This window comes from Gordionus sp. m RMFG-2023, chromosome 2 (assembly GCF_954871325.1).
Source record: "Gordionus sp. m RMFG-2023 chromosome 2, tfGorSpeb1-WG-v2, whole genome shotgun sequence".
NCBI classification, from domain to species: Eukaryota; Metazoa; Nematomorpha; class Gordioida; order Chordodea; family Parachordodidae; genus Gordionus; species Gordionus sp. m RMFG-2023.
Window position 1 is genome coordinate 21418305 of NC_088776.1, and position 22683 is coordinate 21440987.

The 22683-nt window shown below is 25.6% G+C and overlaps 1 protein-coding gene across 1 annotated transcript in view; it reads right to left on the minus strand.

Moving 5' to 3' along the window:
* Positions 1–15535: 15535 nt before the first annotated feature.
* LOC135924673 (importin subunit alpha-1-like) overlaps positions 15536–22683 on the minus strand; it is a 31495-nt gene continuing 24347 nt past the window's right edge. The window contains exons 8-11 of the mRNA XM_065459767.1: positions 17305–17481; positions 17014–17208; positions 16817–16966; positions 15536–15942 (exon numbers count right to left, since the gene is read on the minus strand). Of these exons, the coding sequence (XP_065315839.1) occupies positions 15829–15942; positions 16817–16966; positions 17014–17208; positions 17305–17481 (636 nt within the window). The 3' untranslated portion in view covers positions 15536–15828. The remainder of the gene's footprint in view (positions 15943–16816; positions 16967–17013; positions 17209–17304; positions 17482–22683) is intronic.

Here is a 22683-nt window from a genome sequence, read left to right on the forward strand (position 1 = left end):
GTACCTCTCTGAATAAAATCATACCTTTTTACAGCTCAGGTCTCTGCTAAAATATTAATAGCTAGTATAAATTTATTTTATGAATAATATATAAAAAAATAGTTTATAATGTGCAGCTATAAAAATCAAAAAAATTATATTATAACACATTAATAATTAGTTCTTCTATTTCTATTATACAAGGGGTGAGTTGGAAGTGTTATCGCAATATCTAAATAGTCACCTATTTGAAATTTTAATGAGCCTAATGTAACATTATCATCTGCCCCTTTTAGACCTGAACAAGTACTACCAATATCTTTCATTCTATATATAGGAGCTCTTGGGTCTGGAAAGACTATTGCAAAGTCAAAAAATGTTCCTTTTCTACGTGTTTCTGGGTTTACTTCCTGAATCAGTTTGGTTAATTCCTTAAGGGTTGCATCCTTCCTATTTAAAATTTTTTTTAATAAGAATATACAACACAAGAATCTATATAAGCCATTAAGAATTAGGGTAAATATAATAATTCATATGGGTAATAGGGTGTACCGATTAGTGATTTGCATCGGGCCTAATTTTTCAAGCCCGGCCCGAAATTTTTTAAAAAAGTTTTGCCGGCCCGGCTTGAACCCGAAATATTTTTTAAAAAAATTTACCGACCCGGTCCGAATTCATTTAAATATATAAATTAATTTTTATAATTACTCAAAATAAAAGATATATGTTATATGTCGTTTAATTTCAATAAATAAAATCAAATATTTTTATTTTACGTAAAAAATTCAATATAAAATTGATAAATTTAGATATATTTTAAAAAATTCCAAGGTCCGACACGACTCGGCCCGAATTTTTTTAAAATATTAGGCCCAGCGCGAACCCGATTATTTTAAATATAATTATTCGGGCCGGGTACGGGCCTAACTTTGCAGATCTCTGGTACCGATATCACTTTTTGGAGGCCGATCTAATATTCCCGATATAAATTGATATCGGTCTATTACCGATCCGATATCATATCTAATTTTGTATTCTGTAAAGATACCAATGGTTTTAATTTGTAATATACTTTTTATTAGTATAACATCTATAATTTAATTATACCATAACTTATGTCATTTAAATATAATATAAATCAGTTATAATTTATATTCAATTCTATTGCAATTCTAAAAGATAAAATTTTTTATTGTTAAATCACTTTTATATAATAAGTAACAACATTAATCTATATACATAATAAGTAATAACAAATATATTATGAAATTTGAAATAATATTTAACATTAATATATCGAAGATTTCTTTTTAGAAATGCCAAAATTTCCCATTTATCAGAGGTCAGCCTGCGGCGATGATAACTGTCAATATCACCAGCTTCACTAAAAACAGATTCTGAAGAGATTATCGCACAATTTTATAAACAGAATGCAAAAAATTAACAATATGGCAGAATGTTTATTAACTAATTATTATTAAAAAAAATATGGATTTCGATTAAAAATAAATGATTTTAAGATATAACTTTTTTTTAAAATTTATAATATTTTATTTTTGTTAAAGACGCCATTTTATATCGGATCGGCAAATTTTATACTATTGGCCGATAACCGATATTTCAAAATAGGTGAGATATCGGCCCGATCCGATATAAAATATTGGTACATCCCTAATCCCTAGATACTCCAATATTTTATATTATTTAAATTCTGAAAAATGAAATGACAATGTAAAGATTACTTATATCAATGTTATATCAGAGACCTACAGGTCTGGTCCTAAGTCCAACCCATGTACAAGGGTCAGGTCACATTTTAATTTTTTTTTAATATACCCGAACCAGGTCTAAAAATTTTTTTTTAAATATCCATGCCCAGTCATATATTTTAAACCAAATATAATCGCATTTATTATCTATAAAAAATTAAAAATAAATATGCCAGGCATGAAAATATAAAACCTAGACCGGGCCAAAATAATTTTTCTTAAAAAAATCTGGGCCAGGCCATGCAAATGCTACCTCTGCAGGTCTCTGTATTTTAAAAATTTGAAACAATTTTTTTTATTCATGTATTATTTTGTTATACATATAAAAATACCCTATCAATATATATTTTTTATCTTAATTATTTATATTTAATCAGGTTGACCAAAACTATTTTCAGAAATTTTGTTGTTTAAAACTTTCAAAATTAAATGTAATAAAAGTTTTAAAAACTTTACAAATTTGTTTTGGTCACATTTAGGGGTGTACCGATACCACTTTTTTGGAGGCCGATCCGATATTAACTGAATATCGGCCGATTACCGATCCGATTTCTTATCTAATTTTGTATTCTGTAAAGATACCAATGGTTTTAATTTTTAATATACTTTTTATTAGTTTAACATCTATAATTTAACTATACCATAACATGTCATTTAAATATATTATAATGATCAGTTATAGTTTATATTCAATTCAATTGCAATTTAGTGAAGGTCAATGGCCCGGTCCTATCGGTCTTAGGCCGGGACCGGACCAGTTTTTTTATTTTTTACGGTCCAGACCGGCCTTTTATTATTATTTAAGTTTGCTTTACTATTCAATTAATATAATTTTTTTTATATTATATTTTTTGATATTTTTCTAGATGAGTTATTTTAGATTTTGTTAATTTTTATTTTACAATATGAAAACCATAAGTTTGTCCAAGAAACATTTTACTTATAGTCCCAATAAAAAACATAGAATATGTGTTCACTATAGTACCAAATTTAATGTATCGTCAGCAACAAGTAACAAAATAATTGTTTATAATTTTTTAAGCAATAAATTAATCAAAATAAGCAGTATTATTATTAAAATATTTTGGTTATTATTTATACAGTTCTATTTTTTCTTAAGAAACTGTCTGAATAATTCATTGTCAAAATAACTTAACCTTATTCTTAATAAAATAATTAGGTACCTTAAGCAGACATCTGATAAAACATAAAATATATATTTCCAATGATGAAAATGAAAATATCTCAAAAACACAATCTATTCTTAATTTTAATATGCCCTCCACAAGTACAAAATCACTTTCTTCAATACCATTGGATAAATTTTATTGTTTATATAATACTCTTATATTTAATAAAATGATAAAACAAATTAAATTAGATTAGATTTAAAAAAATATGTTTTTTAAACAAATCCGGTCCTGGACCGGTCTTTTTATTTAGGACCACGGTTTGGATCGATCTTTTTCTTAAGGACCGTGGTCCAGTCCGAAGATATCGGTCCAGTTCGAACCAAAGACCGGACCGTGACTTTCACTATTGCAATTCTAAAAGTATATAAAATATTTTTATTGAAAAATCACTTATTTATATAATAAGTAATAACATTAATCTATTTACATAATAAGTAAATAAACAAATATATTAAAATTTGAAATAAATATTTAAAATTAATATATGGAAGATTTCTTTTTAGAAATACAAAAATTTCCAATTTATCAGAGGCTGCGGTGATGGGGAATATATCACTAGCTTCACTAAAAACAGATTCTGAAGAGATTATTGCACACTTTTATAAACAAAATGTAAAAAAAATAACAATATGGCAGAATGTTTATTAATATTAATAAAAGTAAACATAAAAATGGATTTCGATTTTATTTATAAAATAAATTTTTAGATGTAACTTTTTTTAAATTAAATATATTTTATTTTTGTTAAAAACGTCATTTTGTATCGGATTGATCGGAAATTTTTATATTTGGCGATAACCGATATTTTAAAATAGGTAAAATATCGGCCCGATCCGATCCAATATTAAATATCGGTACCTCTTTCTTGTAAAAAGTGTTTATTTGTGTTTTTTCAATAGCTTTTGAATTAATTTTGATGTTTTGAGCATTTTTTAAGTAGTTTATCAAGCATTTGTTTTTATAGTATAGTTAGACTTTCTTCAAAAACGTTTAATAAAATTTTAAATAATTTATAGGATACAAAAAACGAATATTTATATTGACGATATATTAAAATATCATTGTTTTATATGTATTTTTATCTCCATATAAAATTAGGTTACAAGTTAATGTTTAATTTTTATACCTTACACTACACCTAACTAAATTAGTTACAAATTTAGTGAATCAATTAATTTGTCTACTGTTCAAATATGATAAAACTAATTTGGATTTTTTACACCTGATAAAAAAACCAAAATAAGGTATCCTGGACATATATATTTGATAGCTTTAAACAAATTATTGACTAAATTCATAATTAATTTAGTCAAGCTAGGAGTTATGTGTATTTATACACTTAAAAATTAAATTTTTAAGTGTATTATTATTAATGGTTATTAATATTTTTATGTACAAGATAATATTCATAAAATTGTAAGTTTTAACCAACTTATAATTATAAAGAGTACTATTTAATAATAATTGCAAATTTTTAATTACATAAATTTTATTTGCCATAGGTTATATATTATGATGGAAATACTAATAATATGGGGGTAAAACATTTTAAAGTAATTGCAAATGTGGACAATTTTCTTTTGTAAATTTGCATTGTTTAAATAAAATATCAATCATTTAAATTACATAATTTAGTCTTTAGGAAGAGGTTGTCATTTAAGGGAACATCAATTTGTAATTTATTTAACGATTCTGTACATATAAAATTGATAATCTTGATAGTTGGATCACCACTAGTTAGCCAAATAAATAATACTTCATTAGTTTTAAAATATTAATGGGTTAAACCTATTCAGCATCATAGGTTTTTAAACAAGTTTCTGGGAATATTAACACTTAATCAGTTAAAAAAAATATGCCCAAATTTTTAAGCCCCCTTTTAATTAAATCATGGGTCAATCTGTACAACCACTAAATCACTTATTTCAAAATATCCAAAAAATACTCAAAAATGGCTCCTGAAATTTAAAAAAGGTTCATATACAAAATCGCCAAGATCAAAATAGCCAATTATTTTTATACGTAATTTATAACACCAAAAGTTAAATAATATAATACTGATATAATACAATACAAATATATTCTAATATTAATATAATAAAGTGTAATATAATATAAAATATATATCAATAATATAATGTAATATTATAATATAAAAAAATTATAATATAATATAATATAAAAAAATTATAATATAATATAATACAATATATATAGTCTTTTATCTAACACGTTGTCACGGACTAGCCCAAAGTGAGGGAACGTGAATCATAAGGAGGCCCACCCTCCATATATTTATGCTGATTTTTTCTCAAAAATACCAACAAACCTTGCGGCACAAATCCATAAATGTAATATAAAATATATAATAATAACAAAATAAATCAAAGAGCAGATATACCTGCCTCCTCAAAATCTGTCTGTTCCATTGTTGGATTGAAATTTATATTTTTTAAGGTACAGTTTTTATATATATATTCATCCTCGTTACAATTACGATTTTGAGAAATTTTCCCCCTCAGATAGGGTCAAGGCATGTTTTGCTGACAACAGAAATTAAATTATCCCATTAAATTATTTTATTTTTCATGATGCATAAATACCAAGGCTCCAGCCTACTATTCCATTACAATGTAATTAAATAATTATTTGCAAGCAAAATTAAAATTTTTTTATAGCCAATCCCATTTGCACATTACAATTTCACCCTCAGATAGGGTAAAGGCTGTTTTGTTGACAAAAGAGAGGGTAAATTATCCCAATAAATTATTTATATTTAAAGATGCTCAAATAATAAATAAAAAAACTATTGATATAGGATGTTTAAAATCTATGTATATCGAAAATTATCCAGAAGCAATGCCTACATTTATAACAATTAGGGGTAATATTGACAGACTTTTGAAAAAATATATGCATGCTGCATTCAAATGATATTATCATTATACCCCCGGATATACAACAACTACAAGATCTCGAAGATTTCTTATCCCTACTAAAAATTGTAGGATATTAGTCTTTGGGACTACTAATCCAATATGCTAAAATTGATTGTTCAACAATATATATATGGACACAGCTTTCTACCAGTTCATAGACTATATTGTCAGCTCTATACATTGCACATCATGAGAGAAAATGTCATGATTTCAGTTATATATGCTCTTTTTCCAGATAAATCAAGGGTGACATATATTCAACTATTTCTGATTATCATAAATTTTTGTACCTTAAAAAGTATAAATTTTAATTCAACAATGGGACAAACACATTTTGAGGAGGCAGGTATATCTGCTCTTAGATTTGCATTCCCAAATATGGTGATCAAATGTTTTTTCTTTTTCTCTTTAGCTTTCACCTTTTCTGGGTCAACATCTAATACCACTTTATGTTATTCATACAATCTCTTTTATCTAATTTATACTTCTTTATATTGGCTCTAACTTTATGGTCCCATTGAAGTTTTGGCCTTCCTCTTTTACGTTTGCCCATTACTTCCAAACTCTCAACTTATTTCCTATGTAGTTCATAGGCCTTCTCATTGTGTGCCCATACCACCTAAGTCTGTTTACCATTAACTAAGTCTTAATGGGCACTAGCTTTAAACTACTTAGTATTCTTGTACTGTGCACTTTATCCTTTCTTGTTACCCCAGTAATCATCCTCAGCATTCTCATCTCCATAGTTTGTAGACTTCTCTCGTCTGATTCCTTGGTTGACCAGCCATGTTTCCGAACTAATTTGTGTGGGATTCTTTTGTCAAATATCACTCCAGATTAAGATCTCCACTTTAACCACCCTTGATTAATTTTACTCTTTATCTCTTTTTCTATTGTGCCATTTGTTTGTATAGTGGAACCCAAATATTTGCAGCTTTCAATTGCCAATATCTGCCCCTCATTTATATCAATTCTCTCTGTTTCATCTCCTAGTATCACCTTATATTCCGTCTTTTCTCTATTTACTTTTAGTCCATGCTTTTCTAGGATATTTATCCAACTCACTAATCTTTCTTTCATTTCATCCTTAGATTCGGCAAGTATCACATCTCCAAATATCATATTCCACGGGACTGTTTGTATAGACTGTGCTAATACATCTATTACTGTAATGAAGAGAAGTGGGCTGAGAGCCGACCCTTAATGAACTCCTTCGGCTATTGTGAAGCCTGCTGAAGTACCTGTTGTGCTACGGACCATTATTGTATGGCCCATATACATATCCTGTATTATTCTTATATATTTTTCGGGAACCTTTTTGTGGCGTAGCACTCACCAGATAAGTTTTCTTGGGATTCTATCGAAGGCCTTTTCTAGATCAAAACCATGTGTAGCTTTTTGTTCTTTTCCCTGTATTTTTCACTCATTAGCCTAATTACGTGGATAGCATCAGTTGTTGATCTTCCAGGCATAAAGCCAAACTGAGTCTCTCCTATTTCGATTATGTCTCTTTATCTTTTTTCTACTATTTTTTCGTATAGTTTTAGACTGTGACATTAGTTTTATGCCCCTGTCATTTTGACAATTGTGTGGATCCCCTTTATTTTTGAAGATTAAAACTAGATAGCTCTGCATCCATTATTGAGGAACCTCTTCATTTCCAAGTATTTTATTGTATAGATTTGTGAGGAAATGTATTCCATCATCTCCTAGTGCTTAGACTTTCTATTGGAATATCGTCTGGACCCCTAGCTTTGTTGTTTTTCATATGCTTGATGATATGATTATCTCTTGTTCTGTTATTGGTGGTATAAGGTTTTGACATGGGGAGTGTTCATCTAAATGTAGTATCTGGGGATTAAAGTTGAGAAGCTCCTGAAAATATTCTTTCCATCTATTCATTATTTCTTTTTCCTTTATTATCAATTTTAAATTATGTATATTTAATTTAAAAAATTTACAGTGTTTCTTTCTTTATTCTCAAGCTTTATGGCTGAAATGTCAAGCTTTGGGTTTGCTTAGAAACTACCTCAACAATTCCCATATGTTCATTTAGTTGGATGACAACTTTACCATTTTGCAAGTAGGAACATATGGCCAAAGTGTTTTTATCTTGCTACTCAATGGCAACTCACAATCCATCTCTACTTCATTTTATGGAGTATATGGATCATAAGGAGCTTGGTGAAACTGTGTTATTCATTCATTCTATATGGACAAGATATAAAAACTTGAAACAATTATATTCAATTATTTTTCAATATTTAATTTAGGGGCATGACTAAAATACGCGTCTCCGAAAACTACGCGTCCCCGGTCAAAAAGGTTTAATTTATATAATATTAATTAAAAATCTTATTTAGCTTCATAAAATAAGTTAAAAAATGTTTTTTATGATTTAAAAAAAATGATATCTTAGTAAATTTTTAAAAAATTATTTTTTCACATGAAAAAACTACGTGTCCCTAGTCCATATGCGTCCCCGGTCAAGATACAATTTTTTTTAAAAAATAAAAGCAGATTCATATTTAGCTCATTAAATGAATATAGAAAATGTATTTTATGATTTAAAAAAAATGTGTTAACTTAGTAAAATTTTTAAAAATTTATTTTTTTAAAAAAAAAAACTTATGCATCCCCGGTCAAGATACAGTTTTTTTTAAAAATAAAAGCAGATTCATATTTAGCTCATTAAATGGATACAGAAAATGTTTTTTTTTGATTTAAAAAAAGTGGTAACTTAGTAAAATTTTATAAAAACTAATTTTTTACATGAAAAAACTACGCGTCCCCTATCAAGATACAGTTTTTTTTAGAAAATAAAAGCAGATTCATATTTAGCTCATTAAATGGATACAGAAAATGTTTTTTTTTATTTAAAAAAAGAAGTGTTAACTTAGTAAAATTTTGAAAAAACACTTATTTTTTTCATTTTTTGACTAAAATACGCGTCCCTACGCGTCCCCAGTCAAGATAGATTATTTTTATAAAAATGAATATAGAATCGTGTATAGTTTTTTATGGAGATTCCGAAAATGGTATTAAGAAATTTTTTTTTGATAAATTACGCGTCCCCTGTCAAGATACAGTTTTTTTTAAAAAATAAAAGCAGATTCATGTTTAGCTCATTAAATGGATACAGAAAATGTATTTTTGATTAAAAAAAGAAGTGTTAACAGTAAAATTTTGAAAAAACACTCATTTTTTTCATTTTTTGACTAAAATACGCGTCCCTACGCGTCCTCGGTCAAGATAGATTATTTTTATACAAATGAATAAAGAATCGTGTATAGTTTTTTATGGAGATAACGAAAATAGTATTAAGAAATTTTTTTGACTAAACTACGCGTCCCCGGTAAAGATACAATTTTTTTTTAAAATAAAAGCAGATTCATGTTTAGCTCATTAAATGGATACAGAAAATGTTTTTTTTTTATTTAAAAAAGAAGCGTTAACTTAGTAAAATTTTGAAAAAACACTCATTTTTTGACTAAAATTTTTTTTTGACTAAACTACGCGTCCCCGGTCAAGAAAAAAATTTCTTAATACCATTTTCGGAATCTCCATGAAAAACTATACACGATTCTATATTCATTTTTATAAAAATAATCTATCTTGACCGGGGACGCATATTTTAGTCAAAAAAAGAGTGGTTTTTCAAAATTTTACTAAGTTAACACTTCTTTTTTAAATCAAAAAAAACATTTTCTGTATCCATTTAATGAGCTAAATATGAATCTGCTTTTATTTTCTAAAAAAACTGTATCTTGATAGGGAACGCGTAGTTTTTTCATGTAAAAAATTAGTTTTTATAAAATTTTACTAAGTTACCACTTTTTTTTAAATCAAAAAAAACATTTTCTGTATCCATTTAATGAGCTAAATATGAATCTGCTATTATTTTTTAAAAAAAACTGTATCTTGACCGGGGACGCGTAGTTTTTTTTTAAAAAAATAAATTTTTAAAAATTTTACTAAGTTAACACATTTTTTTTAAATCATAAAAAACATTTTCTATATTCATTTAATGAGCTAAATATGAATCTGCTTTTATTTTTTTTAAAAAATGTATCTTGACTGGGGACGCGTAGTTTTTTCATGTAAAAAAATAATTTTTTAAAAATTTTATAAGGATATCATTTTTTTTAAATCATAAAAAACATTTTTTAACTTATTTTATGAAACTAAATAAGATTTTTAAATAATATTATATAAATTGCACCCCTTTGACTGGGGACGCGTAGTTTATGGGGACGTGTATTTTAGTCACACCCATAATTTAGATATCATGTAGATGGGCCCCACACAAACAATCATCTTAAGGGGTTCCATCATGTGCTAAAATGAAAAGACTGTCCACATCCTAATGGGTACATCCATATCAAAATATTGATCGATAATCAAAATTCTAAGGATGTTAAGCTTATACAAATACATAATGGACCAATTGTTTGGTGAGCAAATCGTATTTATGAAAGATTAAATCATAAAATAGACAATTTATCTATGTAAGAACAACTTTAAATTTGTTTCTATTTTTAGATAAAATCCAATTTTTAGTTAATTTCCAATCTCATTATTCTGCTTAATTTATAACAATATAGGTAAATATTAAATTATACATTATTACTATTGTCTTTTTAGTATATTTATTTATTTAGATAATATAATAAATATATTACTATTTTTTTATATTTTTCTAAATTGTATATTAAAATGTATTAATGTAATTTAAAAATATTCTATAAAGTTTTAACAAAATAAAGGTTAGGATGAGTCCCTAGTAAGATATAACATATCCTTATTAATCATTAGAAACCTTAAAAAATATTATTTATTCAGATATTTATTCTAGTAATAAGTAAAAGTTTCTAGTAAGATAAGTGACTAACATCCTTATTAATAATTAGTAACCTTCAAAAATATTAAAATATTAATATTTATGGAAGTAATAAGTTAAAATAATTATGGCAAAAAATTTATTCAGCAAGTCACTAATAAGATAAGTGACTAACATAACCAGAAGGATATCATCTAGCCATGTTGACTGTACTAGATTAATAAGCAATAAAGGCCACCATTCACTATATTACTTATGGTGTTATAAATTATGTTTAAATATTTTGACTATTTGTGTGGGAACTAGTCAATCCCCTTCTATTGAAGTTTGTCTTATTATTTATTTGGGTTGGGGGGTTTACTTATATGTTATAAATGTCAAATAAAGTATATTCCAAATTAAATTTATAATAATCAAGTTTTGTATGTAAATTAGAGAACTGATTCTGAAAAAAATATTTATATTTTTTATCTATGCAATCTGATTGTGAAGAAAATATTTAACAGCATGTAATGCGTATATATACTAATATTTTTTAAGTTAGGATGTTATATCAAGATATTACCATATTAAAAATCGGTCTAAATATGATGATTAAACCAGGTATTTTAAAATTGACAAAAATATTGGCATAGCTCTAAAAAAAATAAAACATGGTAGGTAAATTTTATTTAATATTTATATATAACATATTATTTAGGTCTTACCAAGTATATATTTGTAATTCATTCGAAGGAACATTTCCTCGTGCATATTCATTTAATAAATGATGTCGATTGTTGCTGCAAAATACTCTTAAAAGAAATGGACATGTCTAATTTTAAATAAATATATTTGGTATATTAATAAAAAATGCCTTTGTTCTATCAACAGGCTTTTCTGGTACTTTTTCTTCAATTACTGATTCCATTATTGCAATTGTAGCCATAATTAGTTCAAAAAATGGAAGCAAATAGAAAAAAGAATAAAATATTTATTAGTTTTAATTGATGGATAATTATAATGTCAGTCAGATATTTTCGAAAACATGATATGCCATTTTGAATATTCATAAAGATGATCTCTTTCTCTTGCCAATAATTATAATAAATCTTGGAATATTATTATAAATATTAAAATTGTCAAAACTAGAATTTTTTTTTTGAAGCTACTTGGAAGATAGAGAATCAAAAAGTTTTATTTTTCAATTTTTATGGATATTGGAGAAAATTTTGCAGATTAAAAAAGGGTAAGAAAAAAATTTTTGAAAATATCAATCAAATAAAATAAAACTAATTTTAAAAAAGATACTAGTTGGACAAGAAAATTCAAACAATTGATTCTGATTAATGGTTTTGATATTTATATTTTATTTCTCAACAGAGCCAACTCCAAGAGGGCAGCGGATATCTCGATTCATTGGAATATTATATAAAATAGTCATGACCCATAATTTTTAACATCAAATTTTCTTTTAAAAAAATTGTAACCCCTATAGAAATTCCTTCATTTCATGGCCATCTTTGCTTTATTTTAAAAAATGAGTTTAACCACCAGAAAATAGTTCTGATAAATTTTTACCAGTTTCTGCAGGTTTTGAGCAAGAAAAGACTAAACGAAATTTTTAAGCGAAAATTATCATCTTAACTTCGATCGAGTTACCCTTCGTTAATCGTGTTGTGATGTCAATGACATATATATATGTCATTGCGTGATGTATAGAATCATCATATCTCTATTTTTTATGAGCCGTTTAATAATTTTATTATTTTGAACGTATATTATAATTGGTTTATAAAGATAACAATAAGCAGCCGATAGTAACGTCCCTGGGAAGGCGCTCGCAGGGGCTCGATCCCCCTGAAAAATTTGAATAGCCCCCTGAAGTAAAAGAATTTTTTAATGGCTCCTTAATATCCCCTTGAACTAAAAATAAATTGTTTTATTGCCCTCTGAACGATTTCTTTTATAATTCTATTACGTAATATATAGATTTCATTTTGTTTATTAAAAATTAATAATACTATCTATATTTTTATTAAATGAATACTATTTTAATTATTAGGTTAGATTAATACATATAAATTATATTTTCACTATGTAAGCTGCAATCAAATTCTGTGTTAAAAATAGAATATCAATATCCCTCACTAAATATTAATTTAGCATTAACAGTTGAAGCTTAATTGACTTTTATTATTTAAATAATTATATAACTCTAATTAAATAAATATAATCATTTATTAATTTAAAAATAACAAATTTATTATTGTAATTAGCCGAGTTCAAAATCACTAATCAACACTATATTATTCATTTTTGAATTTAATTACCATGCCTTTCCCTAAAAATATTTTCAAGGTCCAAATAAGTATAAGAGTTTTCTTTACAAAAAAGTAGACATATAGTTATATATATAATTGGTTATAAAATTTGGTAAACTGCCACTTTTACAGACCTATTTGACAGTTATATAATATTGTACAATTAATATTTTAATAAATTTTACTAATATATGCATTTTTAATATATATAAGTAACATTAAGAATTCAATTCTTTAACGCCATCTATTTGTATTTAAAAATTATTAAGAATATTATTCATTCCATAATGGATGTAATAAATTAGATATATTTTCTTCTCTTTTTTTACGTGTTTATGGGGAAAACTACAGTTTAAAGTTAAATTTTTAATACGAGTATATTTTTGATATTAACACAAACTATTATTATTTTAAGATATAATATATCAACTCGAGGTGGTGCGACATAAATTCTGTATTAAATAATATTATTTTAGAAGTATCTTGTATTGTTTTTATTTATATTCTAGTTTATTTTGTATGCATAATATAATAAATGATAAAATATGAAAATCAGAGTAATTGTTCAGTTAACCAATTTAAAAAAAGCATAACATATTAATATAAAACCCGGCCGAAGGCCCTGAAATTAGGAGGTATGGAAGGCTCTGCCCCCCACAAATTTTTTTAGTTGAGCCCCCTGAGATTGTAAAGGCTAGCGACGCCCCTGGCAGCCGGCCATGATAAACTGGCACCGGAGAAGATGAATTATGTTATTTATATTTATCTTATAATTACTGAAATTATTTTTGATTTTATTTATTTAGTCATATAAAAGTTGAAAAAAATTAGATAATCAATTTTGATTTTCAAGATTTTTAAATAAAGGAAGTTATTCTATTTATTTCTTGTAAAAAAACGTTAAGGCAAAACTTAACAATTTGAATATTTTTTAGGGAAAAGCGACAACTGTAGTAAGTAATAAGAATGCAATAAATTGTAAGTTCGACTTGCAATATACCAAATCTTGAAAAAAAATATTCTCTTGCATCAATGATCAGCTAATTTTTTCGATATTAGGACGAGGAAATTTGAAAACACTACAGGCAAGAAATAGCCTGTTTTAAAAAAATCTTTTGAATTTTAAATAAAATTTTCTATTAGGTAGGTTAAGATTAATCAATAAACTTTTAAAGAAAATAAATATGGATATTATCTTAATCAAATTCTTCAGTTTCATTTTGCCAATGAACCATATTTATTGTATTATATTGTAAAAATTAAGTCATAAGAACATGTTGACAATAATATTTAAAAGGTGCCTCGATTCAGAGATAAAACTTTTATTTTAAAATATGCCATAAAAAAATATAAGATTAAAAATAGGCCAATTTATAATTTCTTTAGATAGAATTATGCAGACCTGTCTAATTGATAGCATTCAAAACGAAAATAAAATACCTTTTTATTTTAGATTCTCGACTATATCACTACACTCGGTGTGCAAAGCAGCCAATAACTATCTGTTAGTCGATGCCGATTATATTGCCTATTCAACTAAGATCTGACTAAAGGATAGTCGACAGTAATTTTGAAGCTTGTCGAATTCGTCACCATAAGCAATATAATCCACTATTCATGCTTAGCCTCTGATTATTTTGCAAACCTTAGAAAAGGATAATGCAATATGCGACGCTGTCTAAAATCAGCTTGAGATAAGCCATTTAATTTCCCATGTAATTTTTTTATTTAAATTATACTTTAGAAAAATAGTTATGAATAAAATTTTTTTATATATTATGGGAAACCAAAATAACATGTGCCAGCGCATTTGTATTGATGCACAATTAAATGAATAAATCGTCAGTCGATAAAACAATACGTCATTGTATTTATAGAGTATGAACTTTTTACACATGTTAGGACACGATTCTAATATAATTAATCTTTCAAAATTAAAAAAATGCACGCTACAAATAATTGAAACTAAAATCTTGATTTGCAAAACTCCTACGGCATATATAATGTATATCAATACAAAATGTTATCTACTACACTAGTTATAAATTCAAATATGACATGACATATTGATATAATCTATTTATTCACATTATAATAACTGACAGAGCATAACTGACCATGTCTTTACGCGTTTTATAATGACAAATTCTGGTTCATATAAGCATTAATTAAGCAGAGTAGTTAAAACAATTTTTAAGCAAATTCGTAATATATCATAATCATTTTTATCACATCCATAATATATACAAGCTTAAGAATTAGTGATTATTAAAGAATAATTGGTGTTTCAAATAATAAGGGCAATTATTAAATCAAAGAAAGATGCTATCAATTTTTTTTAAGTTGCTTTATAATTATTATTATAGTTTAGCATTGAAATAATAAAACACCGAATTATCAATATATTTTTATTTCATAAACAGGATAAGATTCATTTTGATGAATTTATTTTAAAATATCGTCAAAATATTTTACAACAAAGTATATATATTTTAAAATATAATTCCGCCGAATATAGTATTAAACAGTGTTTAGTTAATAAATATTATCTTCAATGCAAAATATGCTTCACATTATCAATATCGATATTCATTTAATTTATATATTCTTTGGAAAATAAAATTAATAATCAAAGTAAATAAAAAATTATGATATAATTATATTTGTATCTAACTATTTAGAAACAGTATTAAAATCTAAAAAATATTGGAGTTTAAAAAAAATAAATCATAAAAAATATATCACATATTTTTTTGTAAAAAATATTACTACATTCAATCTATACATATAATCAATCTAATAATCTCAAAATAAAAATCCTGGTTGAGTCGAATTGCTGGAAGGAATTTGATAGGATGTTGATGGAATGTCAAAACAAAATTCAGTTTTGTCAGCTTGATTCAGGTCATCTTCTTCTTCCTAAATGTTGAAAAATACAATGAGATTGATACAATTTATTATATTTTTACAAAAAAATCTTCAACTACCATTGAAACACAAAAATTAATAATATACATTAATCAATGGATTTAAAAATTGGATAATCAAATGTAATCACAAAATAGATGAATTGCCCCTAATAAATAATCTTACTTATGCATGAATATTGCTAAAATTAATACTTGAAAATGGTTATTTATTATAATCTAAAATCTTCATCTTATAATATATCAGAGACCAGGCCCAGTACATGGGCTGGTTTTTTAAAAAAAATACCTGGGCAAAAATTTTTTACCAAATATTTTAAATCGCCATTATCTATAAAAATTAAAAATAAATATATTTTTAAAAAACCAGGCCCAGCCGTGTCTGAAAATATAAAACCCGGCCAGGCCAAAAATTTTTAAAAAAATCAGGCTATGCAAATGATATTTCTGTAGGTCTCTTATATATAATATACTTTAGATTGATTCATTTGTGACGGATTTAGGTCTGTCAAATCGCACAAGTGTTTACAATAAGTTTTAGTTAATATAGGGAATTTTTTAATTTTCATTTTATTTTTAAAAATAAATATTAATTTTATGAAATGTCTTGGCTTATATCCAATAAATTTTTTGTAATTAAAATTTATGGTTGAATTTTATTTACCTTTTTAGAAAATTTTGGCATAAATTATAACTATTTGCGACATTTTATCTAAACGATAAATTAAAATTAATAAATATTTTATAAAGTTTAAGGTTTGATATAGAAATGGGGATATATACATTTGAAACCGACAGGAGTGTTCATGTTATTTTTTCACGAGAGTACTGACAAGTTAATAAAAGCTTAAGAAAATTCAATAAACCTCAACTCCAAAATAGTTTTCAATGATTTGACAAGATATTTCGTAGACGGATTTATTAGGATGACTTTGTAGTTGCTCTAATTTATCCAAGCCTTCACAACTTTCTATCGTTATCAAAAGTTCTTCCAATTTATTAATCCCTTCTGACGCCTTTTTATGTATATAATCACAAATTATATTTTTTTAAATATATTTACTTTGAGCATAAACGAGGTGGTCTGCAGTAACGCATAAACAAGTTTGGGGTCGTTGTTGAGTGTGAAAAATGAGGAAATAGCTGGCATAAGACTTTCTTTCATCTCGATTAACTTGAAAAGAAACTCGTTATGACCACTGATTCCAATATTAGCTATCACCCAAGCTGCTTCTCTTTGGCATATGAATCCACTGCCCTGCAAAATGTTTATTATATCATATCAAAATAAAAGGACTGAAGCTCGATAAAATTTATAATTCATAATACATATATTCAAAAAAAAAGAAAATACTTTATTCATAATGTCAATCATGGGTTGAACCAGTTGCATATTAAATATTTGTTCAATTTGATCTTTATTTCCGGCCGCAATATTAGACAAAGTCCAAGCTGTTTCTTTGATTATACTTTTACTTTTGTTTTTCAACAACGCTGGAAACATTGACATGGCTGTGCTATTAATTACCGCCTTTTATTTATTTTTTTAATTTTTACAACCAATTAGTCAAATATACACTTTTTAGAATGATCGGATCAAAATTTGATGTATAAAATTTTAATTACTTTTATTAGAGTTTTTAAATAGCCCATTGAGTCGATTTTTAAAATCGTCCAGATTAAGGTTTCAACCAAAACAATATTATGTAAGCCTGTAGATTTTGCTCATAAATGGCAGAAAGAGTATTTGACAATCTCGAGGCTTACATAATATTATTTTGGCTAAAATCCTAATCGGGCCGTTTAAAAATCGACCTAAATATGGCTTTTTAACTAGTTATAAGTAATGCTATTAGTTACTCTAGAAATAAAATAACAGGCGTGCAATTTCCTATAAAGCGATGTGTATATGTAGGTTCCAGACAGGTCAGGCTGGAATAAAATTTAAGCTAAGTCCAAAGAGTTGCCTTTTTATTTTAGCAAAACTTAACTCAATATTAAAGTTCAAAAAATGCTCTCAAAAAAAGCAAATAATAATAAATTCTATACGAATAATAAATAATTCGACTGTTTCAAAAAATCTAACTGAATTTTTTAGAATATATTTTAAGTTTTATATAGTTATACTATCATAATAAAATGAATTAATAAAAGGCCTAGTTTGAACTAACAATACCGTTATTAATATATTTTATAAATTTAAAGAAATAAATAAAGAGTCAAACTAACTAATTAAATTATATTTAAAAATTGGGAGCATTAGCTAAACAAATTGTTTAAATAAATATCCGGATGGGTAAAAAAAATTTAAATTATGTGTTGGGTGGGTTAAAAGTATAAATAATTTATTGCTTCGTAATGCAAATTTACGATGATTTTTTATATTAATATAAGTAAACAGTTACAAAGAAAAAGGATAATGTTTTTAATTTTCAAAAAATTGTATTCGGATACAGATACTTTAAATTTAGCATTTAGGATACAAGATACTTAAAAATTTCAATAAAATAAAAGATACAAGTACTTATATCTTGTTTTTAAAAAGTTTCTAAGATACAAGAAATCTTTTAAAACTTTAATCAAAATCAAAATGTATCTAGCTTTATTTTTCAAATAAAATATGCTATAATAAATATTTATAAAAAATATGAAAATAAATTGTAGAAAATGACAAATTTGTTATATAAAATAATGCGATATAAGGATATATTTTTAATAATTGTATATTATAATAATGAAAACAATATCAATAAATTAATTAGTAAATATCAATAAATTAACATTATAAATCAGCATTATTTTTTAATATTATTAAATTTCCAAACAATTTGTCGTTTCGGACGATTTGGTCTACTGACAATATAAGCAAAGCTGAATAATCGTTCAACAGGGGCAGAAGATAGTAATATTGTATTAAATTTAATAAATAATTCTTTCATATATTTATAACTATTTAGCATATTTATACTGCGCCTGTCATCTTTCATATATTTTAAGACCTCTAATTCAATATCATTTACTGAATTATTTGAATTGGCTGTGGTTTTTTTTAAAATAAAAGTAATCTAATAATCATCCACATCAATTGAAGAATTTGATGACATATTAATTTCAATATTATTTTTAAAAATTCGTGTATTAATAAATTCTGAAAGTATTTTTTTCTTTTTCATCATAAAACCAACGATTTTTAAAGTAGAAATGAGGAACAGTGACCAAAATGTGGTTTTAAAGTTATTATCAGATTTATATATATTTTTTTAATACTTTATTTATAGTTTTATACTGCAATAGCTAATGGTTTGCAAAAACGCATATCAGTTTGAATTAAATTTGTGATTTTTTAACGACATTTAATATTGGAGCTGATTCTCAATAATAGCAGTTAGTTTCGCATTGTGATTTATGATCTCGTACAACATGGTATAACTAAATGTTTTCCTAAAACTTTTTTGATAATCTCTGCAGTTTTAGCCTATTCCTGCATTATTGCAATGATGGGTGTAAAGCGAATCAAAAAATTTAAATTAATATGAATTTTTTTTAAAAGTATCTGTATCATTATGAAAACAAAGTTGATTAAGACACAGATATTTTTAAACAATTTATATCTTAGATATAAGATATTTTCTAAAATTTTAAAAAGATACAAAATACAAAAATATCTTTTATCTTAGATACAAATATCTGCGATACTGCACATATCATATAATTAACGATAAAATTAACTACTCAGTCTATTTTAAGTATTAAAAAAATTAAAATGTAATATTGTTCAATACAAAATGAAAATTATTCCTTTAACGAGTGAGAATCATGGAGTGTAAAATTGAGTAACAGGAGCTTCGTTTTGGGAGAAAATTAAGTTCTTAAATTTAGAGAAGTGTGAAATTAACTCGTTTCTGCGCGAAATTAATTTTTTGATAATTTTGGCGTAAATAAGAGTGATTCTCAATTTTTTTTAAATTTAATTCTTTAAAAAAATTGTTCGCTTATGGGGAGCATCCGAAATTTAAACGTAATATAAAACAATAACAGATGTGGATTAATAGTAAAGTGGGGGATCAAAAAGTAAATTTAAAAACAAATCTAGATTTTTAACATAACCAGGGTTGGGCAGTATCGCGGATATTTGTGTATCTTGTATCTTTTTTAAATTTTGGAAAGTATCTTGTATCCAGTATCTAAGATACATATTATATAAAAGTATTTGTATCTTAACCAACTTTGTATTCAAACAGATACAAATACTTTTTTATATTAGTTAATTTAAATAGTATTAAAATTTAAAATGATATTGTTTTAAAATTTAAATGAAAAATTTAATCAGAATTTAGATATTTTAAGATAATTTATGATATATGACGTTGGTCGTCATATAGCAATTTGCTAACAATTAGAACTACCATATTTTATTTGAATCGTATTATATCCGTCTATTTTAAAATAATGGAAGATGAAAATAGAATAATATGTTTATATTCATCTTCAGATAATTCTCCAACCGAAAAATATAACTATAAATTTAAATTAAGTATTTTAAATGGGAAATTTTTTCAAGTACTTCAACATGATCATAAAATTACTGAAGATATTAAAGAATGCCACAAATCTATAAGTGGTTCTGCAGCGTCATCAAATTTTGTCAAGCATATAAAAGTATAATATATAATTATATTATAAACCACATTTATAATCATATTCATTATCATTTCATATTCCCACATTCGTTGTCTGTGCCATACGATAAGTCTTATTGCCACAACAGATGTCGAGAAAGCTATTAAGGATTCTCCTAACAATTTTAAAATTCATCATCCCGCAATAGCCAAATGTACTAAGCTATGGAATGCTAGTAATAGGCCTAAAACTGCAGAACTTATCAAAGCAGTTTTAGGAAAACAATTAGTTACACCTTGCTGCACAAGATGGAATAGTATGTTTGATAGTCTTAGTAGTTTATTAAAATTTAAAGGCGAACTTCCTAAATTATGTCAAAAACTAGAATTTCCAAATTTAAGAGATATTGAAATTCAATATTTTGATGAATATTGCAATATAATGTCCCCATTGGCTATAGCGATTGACAAAATACAAAGTGAAATCAACTGCTATTATGGAGAATCAGCTCCAATATTAAATGTCGTTAAAAAAAATTACAAATTTAATTCAAATTGATCTACATTTTTGCAAACCATTAGCTATTGCCGTAGAAAATTCTTTAAATAAATGATTTAAAAATATATATGATTTTGATAATAACTTTAAAAGCGCATTTTTGGCAACTATTTCTCATCCCTATTTAAAAATCGTTGGATTGATGGTGAAAAAGAAAAAAAATACCTTCAGGATTTGTTAATACATGAAGCTTTAATTATTTTTAAAAATAATATTGAAATTAATACGTCAACAAAATCTTCAATTGAAGAAGATGATGATTACTTTTGTTTTAAAAGTACCACATCCAATTCTAATAATTCAATATTGATTTAGAGGTCCTAAATTATATGAATGATGACAGGCACAGTATAAATATGTTAAATAGTTATAAATATATATTTATTAAATATAACACAATATTACCCTCCTCTGCCACCGTTGAACGATTATTTAGCTTTGCTAATATGGTTACTAGACGAAATCGTCAAAGATTGAACGATAAATTATTTGAATAATTAATAATATTTTTATTATTATTTACTAATTATACAATTATTAAAAAAAATATCGGATTATCTTATATAATAAATTTGTTATTTTCTACAATTTATTTTAAATTTTTTTTATAAATTTATATTATAGATAAGAAAATAAAGCTTTATACATATAGATTTTGACTATTTAAAGAAGTATCTTGTATCTTAGATACTCTTTTTTTTATAGATACAAGTATCTTGTATCTTATTGAAATTTTTCTAAAGTATCTAGTAACTTGTATCTTAAATACAGAATTTTATAAAGTATCTGTATTCTAATACAATTTTCTGAAAGTTTGCCCAACCCTGAACATAACAAATATAAGAATAAATAACGATTGCAATAATATAGCGCATATATCTATTAAAATAATTAAATTAGGAAAGAGGCAATAGCTATTGTAATGGCTTATTTAAAATAGAGGGTGTCTTTGTGATCGTCACCTATTTGGCTTAATTTTCTCCCTAATGATGTGATAAATTTAAGAAATTCCTCACCAAAAATCAAGAGTATTAGTGACAAGTGTGATAAATATTATGTTAGAGATATCTGAATATTTTTTTTTCAAGATTTCTGCCGAACTAATTTCTGAGGCATTTCTGATGTGTAATTCCAAGTAACTGGAAAATCAGAAGACCAATGATTAGGTTGATATCATCAATTCTGCTGTTCGGCATAGCAGAATTGTTAAACTAGATATAAAATGTTGTGTCTCTATCTTATCTAGTTCTAGATATATTTTTATAAAAGTAGTTAATCAAAATACATAATTTAGTTACTGTTTTTATTTAATATATTTCTTCGAAATAAAATCTTTCCTTTAGAAACATGCATGAGTTGAGAAATATTTCCTCACCTTTTTTGAATCTTCCAGATTTGGTTTAAACCAAATACCAGTATAGTTTTGCATTGGTATACCAAACATACAAGATTTTTAAAAATACTTCATCCCCATTTAATAAAGATTTCCGGGTTTACCTAGGTTGGCCAGTTTTCCCTCTGATTCTTTTCCATTTTTGATGCTCCAGAGCATCAG